Genomic DNA, 19,292 nt, shown 5'->3' with positions numbered 1-19,292 from the left:
AAAAATTGTCCCTATTATTATCATCATTACAGAGGGGAGTATATACCACTTTAATCAAAACCGTGTGTAGAGAAAACAAGGGAGGAACTAATCCTGGACCTATAAGCTATTTGACCGTTTTGAAGCTGCTGTAAATCAACCTCTCCATGGTACTTTTATACCTCATTATAATAAGCTTAATGTTACTGGTAAACTGCCGAGTTGTACATAGTTCTTAAGTTGATTGTCTTAAATACTTCTTACTTATATTATAATTATATGATGTCAATTTGCTCTATGTAACTGTTATGCCTCATACTATAATCACTATGTTATTTGTAAACAGATACGATGCTTGTATCTGTTATGCTTCATTTTATTTGCACTGTTTTCTTTGTAAACCAATACGATGTGCAAATGGCAATTGGTATATAACCCCCCCCCCCCAAATAATTAAATAAATAAATAAATAAATCTTGGCTATTTCACTGGGTTTTATTTTTTGTAGCAGTTATTGTATCTGCTCTATACCTTTGACTGAACTCTTGCTGAGAATAATTCTGAGAGAACATATTTTTTTACTTGTTCACCAGTCTAAGAGTGCTCGGGGGGATGTAGGTCTTCATACCCTGCATTTTTACTTTACCTTCAATCTTTTTACAGTTGATGGTGAAAGGGAGGTGGTTGTTTCAGATAAGGAGAATGTACCTTACCTGGGGGTACCTGTAAAGTCCCAGGACCCTTGCCATATTCATGGAGGAAGAGGAACTGGATTCTCCAATGATGGCCGCCAGTGATGCCTGGTTCTGGCACTCATAGTTAAAGACGAATTTCTCCTGTCCGGTCAGCATCCACACGCTGCCTTCCAAGGCTCTGGTAATCGAAAAGCAGGTGTCATAGATCTGGAAGCCCAGGCTGATGTTGGGGAGAAGAGTTTGGTCTTGGTTGATCTCTTTGATGGAGAACACCATGGCTTGCGCCCAGCCATAGGCTTTGGTATCCAGTCTGAGGAGTAAATGGAATTCCACACTCAGGCAATGTGTCCATTGCTGCAAGGGTCATCATCTGGTCACCAGTGGTTTCCTCAAGCTCGTATGCTTTCTTTATGGGAATTCCAGAAAATAAACGCCTAAATTCCAGTCCTAGCTTTCTAGAACATCTATCACACAGCTTAGTTTTCCCTCTTAATTCCCTCAAGGAAGGCAGGAGTTGCGATCCCTATCTATGGCAGTGTGATGTAGTTCATTCAGAGATTGATGATCCCTAATCTATAGCATTGTGATGCTGTCTTCTGAAGATCAAGCTGGGATTATTGCTTGCGACATCATCAGACGGTGACTAAGTGACTGATGATGCAATGAGAGGAAAAGACAAAGATTGAGGCTCATGTTACAGGATCAAAGAATATGGTTTGTAACCAGATGTGAGCTAAACATGGTCGTGGGGGTAGGGAGCTAGAGCTAAAGATGGGGGCAAGGAATCCACATAAATTGTAAGCTCTTTGGGGCAGGGAATTATAGAAACATATGGAATGACTCCTTGGGTTCATTACCAGGAAGTCCCTAGTTAACTCCTTAAGCTTGGAATGGCAGAGCCAGTAAGTTAGGGGAGGCACCTTCTTTTGAGGGTGCTGGGGTGGCCATGCTCTTGCGATACAAAAGGATCTCTCCCCCTGAGAGAGTGGGATTGTGCTTCTTAAGTTTGGAGGCAGAGGAAGCAGGAGTTTTAAGCCTCAGTTCGATTTTTGGATTTACTCCTGGGGCTCAGGGTTGGGAAGGCGCCTTTCCAGTCCACTCCCTTAGTTGATTGGTTTGCCTTCTTGCTTGCTTTTGGTCATTTATCCATTTTTGCGTTAAGAAGCCTTGTGAGATGTAGGTTTTTTTTGGCCTGGAGAGAAATTACGGAGAAGCGTCTCCATTGGGGGGGGGGGGGGGGGGGGGGGGGGATGTGTGAGGATAGGGAAAACTCCGCCCCCTTCATCCTCACTCCATGGGTGATGGCCTGGTGGTGACCCGCTGCAAGTGGATTCCGATGTTTGAACTAAGAAGAGATTTTTTGTGTGTTGGAAGTCCTGGGAAGTGGAAGGTTTTCCTGCTCCCTTCCTGCCCTGAAGGAGAAATATCGTGAGAGCTGTGATGTTCTTGGTTGGATCTCTTTTCCAGCAAGCGATCGTGAGCGACAGAGACATTCTGGAGAACCATAAGTAAGACGTTTCTAAGATTTTCTGAGGACCCGTGGGAAAGAGAGAGTTTGGGACTGGGCAGAGACTAAAGTTTTACCATTTTTCGCGCCATTTGGAGGGTTTTTTTCTCCCCTAACAAGGATACCCCTAGCCTCTTGGGGACCTCATTATTCCACACCCTGGAGGGTGAGTGTTTCCCTTGCCCTGGTAGAGAAAGAGACTCTTGCACAGACAGAAGAAAGACTGAGAACTGTAAATGCCCTCTGTGGGTGCTAAGAACTGATGTGAACTGTGCCATTGACTTACCAAAGAACACTTTCAAGAAAGTTTATTTTTGGGTCACTCCATCAGAGTCTCCTGAGTTGTTTATTGGCACTCACATCCCTTAAGGTAGAACGGGAACCCATACCTCTCCCAGGTAAAAGAAACAGATTCAACCCTGCTACCCAGGACCTTAAAGGAGAGATACCTTGCCCCCCCCCCCCCAGTAAAAGAATTTGCCCTCCCACCCAGTGTGACTTTGCACCAATGCAAACCACAAGTAAGGGTTACACATAGAAATATGACGGCAGAAAAAGTCCAAGCGGCCTATCTAGCCTGCCATTCACACAGTTTATTAAACTTTCTGCTGTCCTATAATTTATCGACTTTATCTGAAAGCTGAATTGGGAGCTGGAAATATTCTTCAGTCATCAAATCGACTATCAGTGCAGAAGGTGGAAACCACCTTCCTTCTCAGTCTGCTTCTTGGATGCAAAAGTGCTGTTTACAAGGACGGGAAGTGGCTTGTACGGGGGCTACTGCAAAAGAGCCTCGACACTAGGGATGTGCAGAGCAAAATTTTATGTTCATATTTTTTATGTCCGAAAGGGGGTCCCACTTGCGGCCAATATGGACATAAAAAAAATCCAATGAGTTGGGTATATGTACATATGTGCAAAAAAAAAATTTAAACCCCCTCACCCTCCTTAATCCCCCCCCCAGACTTACCACAACTCCCTGGTGATCGAGCGAGGAGTGAGGACGTCATTTCTGCAATCCTTGGCGAGAAGCATGTGACGTCGGTGGCACGTCGAGTGACGCGGCGTCACGTGATTCCCGGCTCGTTCGCGCCGGACGGCTCGTTCGGCCCAAAAAGAACTTTTGGCCAGCTTGGGGGGGCCTCCTGACCCCCCCAAGCTGGCCAAAAGTTCTTTTTGGGCCGAACGAGCCGTCCGGCGCGAACGAGCCGGGAATCACGTGGCGCCGCGTCACTCAGACGCGGCGTCACGTGATTCCTGGCAAGTTCGCGCCGGACGGCTCGTTCGGCCCAAAAAGAACTTTTGGCCAGCTTGGGGGGGCCTCCTGACCCCCCCAAGCTGGCCAAAAGTTCTTTTTGGGCCGAACGAGCCGTCCGGCGCGAACGAGCCGGGAATCACGTGACGCCGACGTCACGTGATTCCCGGCAAGTTCGCGCCGGACGGCTCGTTCGGCCCAAAAAGAACTTTTGGCCAGCTTGGGGGGCTGACCCCCTCAAGCTGGCCAAAAGTTCTTTTTGGGCCGAACGAGCCGTCCGGCGCGAACTTGCCGGGAATCACGTGACGTCGCGTCTGAGTGACGCGGCGCCACGTGATTCCCGGCGAGTTCACGCCGGACGGCTCGTTCGGCCCAAAAAGAACTTTTGGCCAGCTTGGGGGGGTCAGGAGGCCCCCCCAAGCTGGCCAAAAGTTCTTTTTGGGCCGAACGAGCCGTCCGGCGCGAACGAGCCGGGAATCACGTGACGCCGGCGTCACTCGACGTGCCGCCGACGTCACATGCTTCTCGCCAAGGATTGCAGAAATGGCGTCCTCACTCCTCGCTCCATCACCAGGGAGTTGTGGTAAGTCGGGGGGGGGGGATTAAGGAGGGTGAGGGGGTTTATATTTTTATTTTGGCTCAACAATCGCGATTTCCCACATATCGAACATATCTATGTTCGATATGTGGGAAATCCGATCGTTTATGTCGAATCAATTTTTTAAGTAAAAAAAAAATATGAGTTGCGTTTTACTAATGCGGTCAATCCGAATGCACACCCCTACTCGACACTACTGCCCCCTCCCTCCACAGGCGAGGGGGAGCCAAGGAATGAGAGTGGCAGAAGATTTTGAGCAAAGAAGAGAGAGAAAGAAGATGCTTTATCGCCAAATAAGAACGGAGGGTCCGAGAGGAACAGGCTGTCCTGGTTCGAGCCATTCACAGATGAAGGACAGAATCATAGAAATGACGGCAGAAAAGGACCAAATGACCCACCCAGACTGCCCAGCAAGCTTATGCCAGTATCCGCTGCGCTGTGCAGGTCACCCCCCCCCCCCCCCCCCCATGCTTATCAGTTTCCCGTAAAAGTCAGGGGCCCTCGGATGCTGTTTGAATCCAATTTCCCTTAACCCTTGCCATGGAAGCAGAGAGCAATGTTAGAGCTGCATCAAAAGTATCAGGTTTTAGTGATTAAGGAAGGGTAAAAAAAGCCGCATCAGCACGTTATCCCCATGTTTATTTGTTCCCCAAAAGCGTAAAAGTCGGGGCCCTCGTTCGTTGCTGTCTGAATCCAATTCCCCTTTTCCCACTGCCGTTGAAGCAGAGAGCAATGATGGAGTTGCATTAACTGTATCACGGTTTATTTGTTAAGGATAGCAAATGCCACACCAGCAAGTTACCTCTAGTGACCCCCATGCACACTTTCCTTTATTTCCAACCTCTAACCTTAAAGGATCCACAGTGTTTATTCCATGCCCCTTTGAATTCCTTCACTGTTTTTGTCTTCACCGCTCACAGGAATATATTTCTTACAGAGGAGATGTTTACAATAGTAGAGATTCAAGATGAAACCCAAAAGCAAACATCTTACATAGTGCAGAGATCGGGCTGTCCAGGGCTCTGTTTCTCTGGTCTCAGCCATTCGCCGTGCACTGGTATCAGTCCTCCAATCAGGATGTCCCCGTGCTGCGTGTAGCCCACCTGTTTCTGGCTCTGGAGAGTGCAGCCCCGGGGTGGAGAAAGAGAGTTGTGGACAGGAGGGGGCATCGCCAGCAGGACCAGCAACCCCAGGAGCGTTCTGGCAGGGACTGGCATGCCGGGCAAGCTGAGGAAATAATAAGCAGGGGAAACATCTGAGATATCACGAGGGGTCAGTCTGATGTGAAAACCCCGGTGAGCGGCGAAAGATCGTTTCATCATATGTGTCTATGAATTCACCCCGGTGCATCATGATCAGTTCTATGTCTAATAAAAATCTGTAGTTTTATTTATGTTGTGAATTCTGAGTCCCTTTCTTTCTCACTTTGATATTCAGTTTTAGCTTTATTATCGTGACAAGAATGTCAAAGAATTTATTATTTTAAAAAAATACAAAATAGTGGTTTCATCGCATATAAAATGAAGATCTCCCGTAGGAATGTGAAAAAAATCTCTCCTGGTCTCTGTCTCTCTTTCAGTGTCTCTGTCACAGTCTCTTTCTGACTACTGTCTCTGCTTCCTCCTCCTCTGACTCTCTTCCTCACTCTCCCTGCCTCTCATCTTCATTCCGCCCCCGACCTCTCTCTCTGATTATCGACCTCATGCATGGACACGAGCTAACAAAGAAGAGAACGCCCACCTTTGGGGATCGCAAGGCATTCAAAGCCCTTTCCGCATTTCATTATTCTAAGCCGCCTTGGGTGGAACTTTTCTTTGAGGAACGCGGTGTATGAGTAGAATTTTAGCATAACGTGTGAAATGAGATTCCATGCACGCAAAAGGCTCATTAGAAAATATGCAGGCCTTTGCCTGTAAAAATGTAAACGCGTAACTCAATTCTGCGCGTACTGTTTGCGCGTGTAAAAACAGAGGGGCTGCGGGGAGGGGGGGTGCGGAGTTTGAATTCACACGCATACTTTCAATTTTAAAAAGTATATTTGTAAATCTGCATGCACGAGTTAACGCCATGCCAGGGGCGGCTGCAACTTTGTGCGAGGGAGTCTGTGTTTGCTTTGAAAATCTGCAGAAAGACTACAGGTAAAAAGTACCCCGCAGACTTTCCCATCTTTGGAAATTATCCTCTACGATACCGCGGTCATGTGCACCCACGTACAAACAGTGGAGACAGAAGGAGAAGACCTTTATGTTAAAAAAAAAAAAACAGAAAACACAGAAGTCATACTGTAAAGTCAGAAAGAAAAGGAAGATTGTGTTATAATACCTGAAATCAGTATTCCCCGGCTGTCTCCTTCTGGACTTCGGATGATCTGATTGCCGGGCCTGGTGACCCCCCAGGCCCTGACGTATCACCGCAGTGGTGACTGCCCCCGGATCCTGCCCGCATTTATACTCGTTCCTCCCCACCCCCACCCCGAGTGGGAGAGATCTCCTGCCGGAGAGAATTATCCTGTAATTGTGTCTCATTTCTTCCAGATCCCATCGGAGGAGGAAGAGAGTCGTTATCCACTGATGATTTCAACTGATTATGAAAAGGAGGTGCAGAAGGATCTAAAGCTGAAGCTCAGTGTGGGCAAGAGATGTACAAAATATCTAATGACAATGATAATGCTCTTAAATTAATTTTGGATTCATGCATCACACTGCATCCCAACAAAACTGGCGGCTCAGAAGAACACGCCCAGGCACCGCTAGGATGGGCAAGCTGGCACAGTTTCCTTCTGCCTGGCTTCTATGGCAGCTGCCCCTGAGGAAGGAAAAGGGTTATTATAGTTATTGTTAACAAGCCAAAGGCAGCCAGGCAAACTGAGGAGCAGGGCGAGAAAGTGACTCAATCTAAGGGCCACGCACAGCCAATAACACAACCGGGGACTCGATCTGAGGCACAAGGAAGGTCAAATCTGCTTTGCCTGCCGCTTTTAAGTCATCCGGTACATCAGGCTTTAATGCCCTATGCCTGATGCACTAAAATAACGAGATACACAATGTGTCAGGGTTAGCAAGGCTGTGCTGGGCAGTTGAAGTTTCCCCGCGCTAACCGATTCAATATTAAACAGTGGGTTAGTGTGAGGAGTATCACTAGCACCCTAAAACTCAAAATGGACTTTTGGGGGTCAATTTCTCATAGCCCCCTCTCCTTGAAAGTTAAATTTGTGCCTCCTGGACCATTTCCCTCTTCACTCTTTCCTCCTGGAACCCAAAATAGGCCTCCAGGCCCCTATTCTCCCCACTCTTAGATCTCATTCACCCGGTTCCCCTCCTCTGCCCCCACAAAAAGAGCCTTCAGGAATCCACACCAGCATGAGGGAGCCGGCTCTCTTCTGCCAGCAATGGCGTCAAATCCCAAATCATGCTTTTGATGCTGTGACCCGCATGACAAAGCAGACCCAAATTTGGATTGGGTGGGGAGAGGGCGATGGGAACATAATGTGAGGCCTGTAAGCCAAGATTTATTATACATGTGTGTGCACTGAGGGGTGGGAGGGTGATTAGAATATGGAACCCAGATATCCAAATACAACTTTCAGGAATGGGGAGGAAAGGTACAAGACTCCGTGTCTCAAATATGTCTTGCGGGATCTGATTTGGATGAGGAATGTCTTAACCCCTGGTTAATAAATCCAGCATTAACACCTGATGTGGGCATAGGAATACTGATGATAATACCTTAATTTTTATGCACATTACCACATAGGCCCCACTGTGATTTACTCCAGTGTCACATGCTCACAGTCTGAGGCAGAGCCAGAGATTGGCGCTGAGGGTGCAAGGGTGGATACAGTGTCTCACCCCAAGATCACATAGAGAGTCAGTAAGGGAGATGGGGATTATTTAAGGAACCTGTACGGTAATTCACAAGTCCCACACAGCTGCGTAGATCGGTACATCTCAATCCTATCCTGTTATTCCAGGACAGAGAACCCCCCTACAGCTCTTCCATTGCACCTCATTCCTGCACATTCAGATTTCCAACATAAAGTAGATCGACACCAATTTCTGTATTATCTTTTTATTATGCTGCACGAATGCCCAACTGGAACAGGTAGAGAAGACAAGAACGGTAATGGAATTCATAAGGGCATAAGATAAACATGGAAAGGTTTTCTCCCTTTGTGTGTCTGTGGGGAAAATGGCTTAGTAAATAGGGCCCTCAATTCTGTAAACAACCTGTGAGCCTGATGTGATCAGTGCAAGTTTTAAGATTTGTTTTATGCTCTGGCTGCTGGAAAACCCAGATTAGATATAAAGGTTTCCTTGTCTGAAGATCCCTTTGTGTGAGATCCTCTTTAATCCCAAGGCATCTGTCAGTCCATGGAAAGAGCTGGGGTGCAGTCAGAGGGGTCATAGAGGGGTAAAAAGTGTTTCTGGTGCGTACCCTGTCCAGATTAAGAATTAGAGCTTTTGCCTCTGTGCCAGGTCCACTGCACCATCTGCTTGACCATTTTTGTATTTTGATCCCACAGAGACCGGTGCGAGGCTTCAAAACCGGCATCTGATGCGATAATTTTATGTGTCCCAAAAGGGGTTATAATAGCATGAACTACAAAGCATCCCAATTATTCCAAGATCATTACGGCTGGTAGAACTGATCTCGATAAAGTAACCACATGAGATAAAATACATACACATGATGAATTCCTTGATGGCTTTCATCTACTTCTTGTTCCTAGCTACTTTCCCTAAGAGATGTTCTCTGGTGTTCATTTCAGGTCTCAGTATCATGATGTAACACTTGGGAAAAAAAATACAAACAAGAATCCCTGCACTGGAAGAGATGATCCCAAATATCTCCACTGCGATCATGTATTTCCCCTGGGTGCTTAGATAGCCAGGTATGAAAGAAAGCCAGATGCTTAGAAACATAAGCATGCTAAACGTGATCCATTTAGCTTCATTGAAACTGTCAGGCAACTTGCGTGCAAGGAAGGCCACCAGGAAGCTGACACATGCCAACAGTCCCATGTATCCCAGCATGCACCAGAATGCAACATCTGAACATTCATTGCACTGCCATATGATAATGCCAGTCTTTAGTTTCGTGTTTTTCTCTGGGAAAGGAGGGCAGAGTGCTAACCAGGTGGCACAGATGAGAACCTGAAGAAACACAGAAGTAGAAACAATCACAATAGGCACGTGGGGTCCCAGCCACCCCCTCAAGTTACTGTTGGGTTTGGTGGCATTAAAGGCAATGACCACCATGATGGTCTTGGCCAACACAGAAGAGACACAGATAACAAAGATGATGCCAAAGGCAGGTTGGCGAAGTAAGCAGGTCATCAGTTGAGGTTCACCAATAAAGAGGAAAGAGCAAAGAAAACTCAGCAACAGGGCTCCCAGGAGAAGGAAGGAGAGCTCCCGGTTATTGGCTTTGGCAATGGGAGAGTCTCGGTTCTTGAAGAAGATGTACAATACAGCAGTCGTGATGAAAGAACAGAAAATGGTAACAACAATCAAAATGGCACCCAAGATCTCTTGATAGGAGAGGAATTCTATTATCTTTGGGACACATTTGCTTCGTCTCTCATTGGACCACTGGTCACTTGCACACTGCCAACAGATATTGGAATCTGGAAATCAGAATATCAGATTTGTATGATATACAATCAGAAAATTGCCCTCTGTCCTGATACTCAGTCCATGAGAATTCTTATCAGACTTATTTAAGATGTTCTTATCCATGTATTTTAGCAGTTCTCTGTCCCATGGATTTGGAGCTTACTGATTTTTTCTGATCTTGTCTCTAAATTACAGATTGCAACAAAGACATTATTTGTATGCTTAGGTAAAAGTCAGAATGAGGGAGTGATTATATTGTCTGCAGGATGTAAAGATCACCTACTGTCTATACTGGAGTGCCTGCACAATCATTCTTGGGATTTCTATAACAGGGGAAATATTAGTGAAGACTATTTAGCTTGAAAGCAGATTTACCCTCAGACACCATACTAGCCACAATGACAAGGAACACACATTTTCATGTTTGTATCTTTTTATGTTTTTATGTTTTTATCATGAGTAGTGGCTTCATGTCTTGAGCTTGGGAAGACTCTCCATTACTAAGTCTAGCTGTTAATACAATTGTTACATTTTAAGTTATATGAAATCCAGGACATAGTGTCATCCTATGTTGTCTACCTGTTGTGTTGGAAATCTCGCCCTCTGCACATGGGAGACAGTCGAAGCAGCAGAAGGGCCGTCCCTTCTGAGTCGCCTTCCTGTACCCGGAAGAGCAGCTCTCACTGCACACAGAGCGCGGCACCTGTGGGGGAAAGAGGAGAGGTAACTTCTAGATCAATGTATAGGTTTTTGAACTTTACTTTGAAGGGATGATGTGAAAGAATATATTTGAATTTATTGAATGCTAACTGTACAGTTCTGGGAGGGAGGGAGGGAGGAGGTCTGAATGCTGGGCATTTGGGCATGTGGTTCTCCCTCTCTGGATACTCTATATCCCGACACTGGTGTACTGGCCACATCCATCAGTGACTCTCTTGTCTTTTGTGCTCCACCATCCCGATTGGCATAGGAAGGTTAATGACCTCGGTTTTTTCTACACTTGTTAATGAAGATTTTTTTAACAGAGAAGCAGTCTGAGATATCTTGGAGAATAAGTTGGCATTTTGTCATGATGCTCGGTCATTTTCAGGGCCAATAAACTTTACTCATCCATTTTATACCAGTTTTCAGGGACAAAGTATAAACATATTTTCTCTTTGAAAATTGGCCACAGAAAAAAGTATCTACAGAGATTTGACCTTGCTTTATCTGTGGCTACTTTTTGTGGCCAGAACAGTGTGCTTAGTTTTAAATATGCAAAATGAATACATGTCGTTGCCTTCCCAGGCCTAATTCTTCTCGGGGAATACCTTCACTAAAACGCAAGTAAAAACAGACAATACATGTACGTACACCCTGTCTCACTAGCCCGAGACCATGCTGATGATTACTATGTTGATGCTGCTCTTCCCTTATGATAACTCATAAGAATTTAGTGGTTTGGCATGCTAGGTAAGTGGACCGAATAAACCCGGAATATACCCAGCTATCTTAAATTTAGCCAGAGATGTTTTTGTGGCTCACTTCAGGACAGCTCTTTGGCTCTCATAAAGTTATTTGGCTGCATTAGCCGGATATCACTGAAAATCATGGTTATCCAGCTAACCTTGCCGTGTAATGTGCCCCAGGACTCAGAAGACCTCTGAAGCATCCCTGACATAGCTGGATAAGATTTCAGCTGCATGAAGGTTACCCTCCCATGTCAGAGATGGAGTTTCAGAATTTTTAAATCCTGGCAATTTTGCATTGAAAATGAGATCTCACAGAGTTTCCGTATTCAGCTGTTGGTCACTGGAATTCACTAGGAAAGTAAAGCCAGATAAACTTATTCTGCAAAGCTAGATGAGATATTAAATGGTGCAGGCATGCCATCTTCAAGTTAGCTAATGTGTGTAAGGGGGGTATCCGGTAGTATTTTGGGCCACATCTAGAGACCACAGCGGGGTAGAAGGGGTGGGGGGGCTTTCAAGAACCCTGTGTTTTTCCTTTTTCCATGCCGAGGTTCATTTTTGTGCCATAGAGGCCATTTTAGAAAATGGCAGCCCCATGCCAAAGGGGCCACCATCATGAGATTTTTTTTCCCCGTTCCCTTCAATATTTGTTTCTCTGAGAATGTTTTCACAAGAAATCATACCATGCAAAAGTCACCGCAGTTTTAAAGCAGAGATGAGAAATACCATGCCCTCCCTGTGGTGTTTTACTGAGGCCCACAGCATGGTAAATGAAATGGCTCCCTTAGTTTGTTGGCTCTTTCTCTGTGACTCATTGGTGACACCAGCACCTTCTCTATTCGGTCTATAGGTGTATTTCTAAGACCTGTGTGACCCCTGGGCTTTTTGGAGACTCAGTGTCCCTACAAACCACCAGGAGATAGCATATGGGCAGGGTCGATGCTCAGAGACAAAAGGAGATCCAGCTGAAGGGTCAGAAGTTGCCCATGTAGGGGCAGGTGCCCATATGCAGATGACCTTGACTAATTCTTGGCATTACAGGATGCCTTGTCTGTATTTTAGAAAACACTAGACGGCACAAAATTACTGAGTGGTTCACTGTTCAGATAATTAATAAAGGGAGTTTGAAGAGAATAACTGGTATGGTCAGTGTTTGAATCCATATCGCCAGGCTCCACTCACAGGTTTAGAGAAAACTTCTCCTCCCTCTTGGTGTGCGTGCAGTAGGGTTGTACCTTTGTGTATTGTCTGTTCCATTGGATGGCACTGTTGTTGACAGACAGCTCCTGTCCTTTGGGTAACTTGGAGTCGAAGCGCCCAACCTTTACACTGTGGATGGTACCATCAGGCTGTAATTGCCAGTTGATGATGTCATACATGGTGGGGAGATTGCCATTACTGTCAAAGTATATTTCCTCCCCAATCCTATTCCTGAAGTGCACTTTCTTCATATAGTGCAGGAGCTAGGGAGAGAATATGTCATGCGTTAGAGCACAACAAATGGTTATCTTCTATTTATTTCTAGATGATGGATAATAGGAATAGGAACCTTCACATAGTCAACTGTCCCACCGGTATGCCAGAGCCCTGTTCTGGATGGCCCACATCAAGAGCTCAGAAAGGAGAACGCTAGGACCATAGAGTAAATGTTGGTAAATAAAGCTAATTTGTCTCTGCCTTACCTCTAGTTATAACTCACTAGGCCATAGGAAGGCCTGGATAGGACACAAGGCAGGGTACTAGATAGAACAGGCCCAAAGGCCAGAAGGCAGGATACAAGACAGAGTAGACCCAAAGACCTCAAGGCCGGGAGCCAGAAGGTCTATAGACCTCAAGGAAAGGCAAGAAGCAAAAAGGCCCATGAGCCACAAGGCAAGGTAAGAAACAGCAGCCAGGTCCAAGAGCCAAGGGTGACTCCATGAGAAGGCAAGGTTACACTGACAAGGGTGGGTTACATAAGCCTGGAGCACTGGTGTAGTGCAAGAAGTGAGGAGGAACTTGGCAAGGCTGGTGGTGAGGATCACTGAGGGCCTATGCAAAAAAGGAAGATTCATAACAGTCAGAATCGGGGAACAATGAGGCCGCGCAGAAGACAAAATCGTAACATGCTAGCAGAAAAAGGGAAACAATAATGGTGAGGCCTTACATGGAGTACTGTGTTTAGTTCTGGAGACCATATCTCAAAAGAGACAGGACTGAAATGGTCCAGAGAAAGGTCACCAAAGTGGTGGGTGGGTCTGTTTCAGAAGACCTATGAAGATGCGCTGAAGGATCTAAAAATGTATACCTTGGAGGAGAGGAGATGCAGGGAACATTTGATACAGACCTTCAGATTCCTGAAAGGTATTTATGATGCACAAATTTCAAACTTTTTCAATTGGAAAGGAAACAGTAGATCTAGGGCTCATGATATGAAACTCCAGGGGGGACGACTCAGAACCAACATCAGGAAATATTTCTTCATGGAGAGGGTGGGGGATGCCTGGAATGCTCTCCTAGAAGAGGTGTCAAAAAGTTAATGAATTCAAAAGGGCATAGAACAAACACTGCGGATCCCTCAAGGCATAAAGAAAGGGATGGTGTAACATTTCTGCATGGGGGTAACCTGCATGGAGCAGAAGTTACTGCCCTTAACAGAACACATGGGGTAACCTGAACAGAAGGGCAGTTTCTATCATAAGTAAATTGTTGGGCAGTCTGGATGGACCATTTGGTGTTTATTGGCCATCATTACTATGTTACTATATAGCTGCTTGGTGTAGGTAGGCTTTGTCATTTGGCCCTTTTGGTTCTCTACTATTTTGGGTAGATAAGAACATATATTTCTGTAGCATGGACCCCCTTTTCTTTAACTTAATTCCCAGAGTGTCCTTTCTTTAGCGTTTTCCGCTGCATTTGTTCACAGAGGTACTCTCATAGTTATTGTTTGATTCCACCTCTGCTGGTGGCGATTCCTGCCAAGTTCCACCTGCTCAGTAGAAGAGTAATTCTCAACATTTCCCCTGAGTCTCTCTCTCCTTCCAGCTGCCTATCATGGCCCTTTGGGTCCTTGAGTTTTGCAATTTTATTTTATGGAAAATGCTGTTTTTTTGCACTTTACTGAAGCACGGCAATATATTTGAATGTTTCAGTCATATCCTTTTCTTTGAATTAATGCATTAAATTCCTTACGCCTCCCTGTGTAGGATTTATGTAGCAGGAATGGTAGGATTTTAGTTTCCAATCTCTGGATTATCTACACACTGTCCATGACCTTTGGGCCTCCACAACTGAACACAGAGGTGACAGCATGCAAGGCGAGGTCACGCTGGTGGCTTGTAAAAATTCAAAATATTTTCTTTAGTGTTTTAAATTAGTATTTTGTTAATTTTTTTTGTGTAATTTTATTTTAATTTTTATAAATATTTCCGTTCGCCACTTTGATTTGTTTTTATGTAAGAAAGGTGATCAAGCAAGACAAATAAACTAATTCAGTTTTCATGCAGGTGATAAAGATAATCTCCCATTGTGCTCCTGGGCAGGCTTTTGTCGTTGCCTGCTGTTCTATTAACTGACCAGCACCTTCCTGTCATTTGAAATGATTACTAAGAGTATGCAGAGGCAAAACTGTTGATTTGGTTCATTCATTCATTTTGTAGGTCACCTCCATTTGTTTTATTAGTTTCAAATGAAAACTTTTTTTTTTGTTTATTCATTTAATTTGTTCCCCATTAAAGACAGTGGGGGAAGCAATGCAGCCTATTCTGAGCTTCAAAATTGGGGGTTTCTAATTAATTCTAATGAACATTGAGGGTAGACAACATCAGAATGGGGCAGAGAATTGCTTAAGGGACACAAAGTGGGGGGTGAGGGGGGGGGGGGAGGGCACCAGCAGTGGCAGGAGGTTCTCCGAGGCACTGTCAGAGGAGGAAAGCAGTAGCAAGAATATCAAGAACATCCCAAGGCTTCAAAGGAGGGACTCGATAACAGCGGCAAGAATCCCCCAAAAGCAGCACAAAAGAGGCAAAGTGACACCAAGACTGGCATGATCAACCTAAGGCATCACGAAAGGGGAACAAAGCAGCAAACCTGAGACATTGGTGAAGGAGACAAATCAGCACAATGAGTGACATGAAGACCCTAAAGCACCATGGGAGCTGCAAAGCAGCCACCCACAGTTGCAAGAACAACTTTAAGGCATAATGTCTGGTATATGGTAGCAAGACAGAATGGCAGAAAGACTACCAAAGTGTAAACTCTATGGTATGACAGCAAGGTGAGTGTCAAAAGGACCACCAAGCAGTAGCTTAAGTGGCATAGCAGGAAGGCAGAGTTGCAGAAAAACCCCATAGTGTAGAATCTGTGATGGCAGCAAGCCAAAGTGGCAGAAAGAACCCCGAGGTATAGCATAAGGGATATAGCACCAAGAAAGAGTAGCAGCAAAACACACATGGTGTACCATAGGGGGTATAGAAACAAGGAACAGCATTAGTAAGATTCTCAAATTATATCATCAAGTACAGGGCAGCAAGGCAGAATAGCAGCAAGATCCCTCAGGGTTAGAGTCTGGGATATGGCAGCAAAGCTGAATGGTTGCAAACCCCTCAAGGTGGAATATTAGGAGTATAGCATAGTGGCAACAAGATCACCGTGGTGTCTCATAAGAAGTATAGCTGCAAGGCAGATTGACAGCAAGATCTCCAAGTGTAGCAGCAAAGCAGAATGGTAGCAAAACCCCCAAGGTGTTTCATTAGAAGCAGGGCAGTTTCACCATGATAGATTCTCCATCCTGTCTACTTGACTTCCTCTCCTACCTCTGCTCTGTTCAGACTACTCTCTCGCTTAGGAATTTCTTGGATGCTATACTTACTAGTCACAATGCAGTACTTTTCACTGGACCATAGACTTGAAGGGGGAACTTACTGTAAATGAATGAAACTAAAATTTTTGTTTAATTCATAAGCACCTTCCATTCATTTTTTGGAGTCCACAAATTAAATGAAAATGGTCTCATTCATTGTATTTTACCTATTTATTTCAAATGAATGCACACTCCTACTGATTTTTCTATTCCTCTAAGGGATTTTCCAGTTCTTGAATGAAAAACTGATATTTAATTAGTTGATCACACTTACAATTAAAATAAAATACTTAATGCTATTTCTCACCTGCCATGGCGCAAAATTTTTGATGTTAGCACATGTTCTGTTGTAAAAGGGACCTTCCCCTGGTACACAGGATTGCAAGTCTTGCAGGGCATGAGCCACAGCATATACCGCATTGAAAACATTATAACTGATACTTGTATCCAGCTCTGGAATTTGACCATTAAACTCTTCCAGTTTCTCAGCTCCTGTGCACATGATCGGAGTGATACCAACACTTGTGTTGGCCAAGATGAACTCATTATCCTCTAAGTCTTTCCACTGACACCCAAAGATCTCCTTCCATATTAGTTTGATAAATATATCACTTGGAGTAGCTGAAGGATGAAGCTTGAGAAGGAATTCCTTGTACCCTGGCATGTTGCCCTCATGGGCTGTAAACCCAATGGTGGCACTCAAAATTTGAATGAATTCTCTCTTTAAAAGATGGAATGTGCTTGACCAACTGTCAGATGCTACCCATACCTTGCCAGTAATATTTACTTTGGATAGCTCCTCTACCACAGGCATGAAGAAAGAGTATGGTGAATAAACCACTATGATATTTGCTGATGAACCTTTGATTACCTCCACAATGTGTTTGATTTTTATGGCTTGGGAAACCATAGGGATCACTTCATGAAAGGCAACACAGATACCAAGTTTTGAGAGCTCTGCCTTCAAGATCTGGGATCCCAGAGTGCCATAGTCACCCACACTGGAGAGCAGCCCAATCCATGTCCACTCAAAGTAGGCCACCAACTGGGCCAGTCCCAGGGCCTGGACATCATCGGTTGGAATCATTCGAAAAAAGGATGGAAACTGGAACTTGTCATTCAATACAGGATTTGTTGAGTAATAACTTATCTGAAAGAGGAAAAGGATTTGTGTAGGGGAGGAATGGGTCAGATCTCCTAAAACACAGGAGGCTGGGAATTTACCAGTAGTATAAATTAATATTAAGAACCATTTTAAAAGGTATCTGGGAACTAGATCCCTCGAGTGAAAATGTAACTCCTCCACCCAATGAGAATTATGTGTGATGTTCTCAACATGCATGCTTTGAGTTGGATTAGAAACAGAGTCAACCAGGGAGTTTATATAAGGGGATGAGGTGGGAGGGGGGAGCAAGCCATATGAATCCACTAAGTAAAAATTCAGTAAGTGGATAACTTATCCAGCTAAAATTAGCCACTTACGTTATCAGGGAAATTTATGGAATATCCTCAATTAAATTTGTAATCAGTTACCCTTAAAACCTAACTCGCATGTTAGATTTGAAATTTATCTGGGAATGCATTAGGGACATCCATATTTAATAATTTGTTTGGCTAACTGAATATTGGCACTAACAGGGTAAATTTATTCTTCAGGAAAATGAACTCCCAGAATGCCTCCAACATATCCAGATACATTTTATGCAGTTATTACTGAACAGGATTCAGTTATCCAGATAAGTAGCTAAGATATTAAAACTTTGGGATTTATCTTGTGAATATCAACTACTGCATGTAGAACTTGAATTTTCAAATCTGCCTGCATCCTTTTAGCACTGTTCCTCTCTCGCAGAAATAGCAGGTGCAAATCTCAATGGGTGCTTTTATATCCATCTACCTTGTAGGTAATTTTCCAACAAAAGCTACTCATGTACTTTGTACCTAGGGAGGTTCCAGAAAATTGTCCCCATTATTATCATCATCCCTCTTTTATCAAAAATCATGTGCAGAGAATCCAAGAGAGGAACTAAACCTGGACATAGAAGCTATTTGAGTCGTTTGAAGCTGCTGTATTATCCCATTTGTCTATCCCAGTGGGTTTTATTTTCTGGCATGGTTTTATTGCATCTGTTCTGGCTAAACTCTTATTGAGAATAATTCCAAGGGAATATCTTTTTGTTACTTGTTTACCAGCTTAAGAGTGCTCACATGGGTCTAGGTCTTTACACTCTGCATTTTTACTTTACCATCAGTCTTCTTACAAATGTGGGAGGAGGTGGTTGTTTCAGATAAGGAGAATGTACCTTACCTGGGGGTACCTGTAAAGTCCCAGGACCCTTGCCATAGTCATGGAGGAGGAGGAACTGGCTTCACCAATGATGGCTGCCAGTGATGCCTGGTTCTGGCAATCATAGTTGAAGATGAATTTCTCCTGTCCCGTCAGTATCCACACGCTGCCTTCTAGGGCTCTTGTGATAGAAAAGCAGGTGTCATAGATCTTGAAACCCAGACTGATGTTAGGGAGGAGAGTTTGGTCTTGATTGATCTCTTTGATGGAGAACACCATGGCTTGCACCCAGCCATATGCACTTCTGTCTAGTCTGAGGAGTAAATGGAAATCCACACTCAGCCGATGGGTCCATTGCTGGTAGGGACATCTGATCACTTGTAGTTTCCTCACGTTTGTGTGCTTTATATGACTTCCAGCTAATAAATACCTAGATTCCAGTCCTTGCTTTCTAGAACTTCTATCACACAGCTTATTTTCCCCTCTCAATTCCCTCAAGGAAAGCAGGAGTTGTGTTCCCTGTCTAGGACAATGTGATGTAGCTCAGTCAGACATTGATGATCCCTAATCTACATCACTATGATGCTGACGTCTGAAGGTCAAGCTGAGATCATTGTTTATGACATCATCAGATGGTGACCAGATGACTGATGATGCAATGAAAGGAAAAGACAAAGGCTGAGGCTCATGTTACAGGTTCAAAGCATATGGTTTGCAAGTACCCACACACACATACATACACACACACACACACACACAGCTAGCATATTAGGGTGTCCTTGTGTCCATTTTGTGGTTGGATAGTCTTCCATCCTCCCTCATTCATTGCATTTTTTGCATTAATTCAAGAACTGTACCTTCCTAAAATAGACTAGTACTGAATGTTGTCAAAACTGACTTGGTATGGGTAAGTTGTTCCCCAGGTCCTGTAGACCTGGCTGGCTTGATGTTATCACCTTCCATTGTTCAGAGACAGTACAATGACTGGAAGTGTTATTAGACTCCCAGTTGACCTTGAAACCTTAATTACAAGCAGTCTTAAATTTAGATTATGTGAAACAAGAA

General features: G+C 44.4%; 1 protein-coding gene across 1 annotated transcript; it reads right to left on the bottom strand.

Moving 5' to 3' along the window:
• Positions 1-8,426: 8,426 nt before the first annotated feature.
• On the bottom strand, positions 8,427-18,736 carry LOC115078737 (vomeronasal type-2 receptor 26-like). Its single transcript, XM_029581746.1, has 3 exons — positions 18,249-18,736; positions 10,229-10,352; positions 8,427-9,660 (listed from the first exon to the last, which is right to left on the bottom strand). Exons 1-3 carry the CDS (start codon positions 18,504-18,506, stop codon positions 8,747-8,749), a joined length of 1,296 nt encoding a protein of 431 aa, XP_029437606.1. The 5' UTR covers positions 18,507-18,736; the 3' UTR covers positions 8,427-8,746.
• Between the last annotated feature and the right edge of the window lie 556 nt (positions 18,737-19,292).

The sequence above is a fragment of the Rhinatrema bivittatum genome, chromosome 16 (genome assembly GCF_901001135.1).
Source record: "Rhinatrema bivittatum chromosome 16, aRhiBiv1.1, whole genome shotgun sequence".
NCBI lineage: Eukaryota > Metazoa > Chordata > Amphibia > Gymnophiona > Rhinatrematidae > Rhinatrema > Rhinatrema bivittatum.
Note: the sequence above shows the minus strand (reverse complement) of the source record. Positions and strands in the feature narration are given on the sequence as shown.

Coding starts and splice junctions, on each gene's coding strand:
- LOC115078737 (XM_029581746.1), bottom strand. CDS start 18,506: ATGGTGTTCTCCATCAAAGAGATCAATCAAGACCAAACTCTCCTCCCT. Junction 10,353..18,248: donor GACTTTACAGGTACCCCCAG/GTAAGGTACATT, acceptor TTTCCCCCACAG/GTGCCGCGCTCTGTGTGCAG. Junction 9,661..10,228: donor CGAGATTTCCAACACAACAG/GTAGACAACATA, acceptor TCTGATTTCCAG/ATTCCAATATCTGTTGGCAG.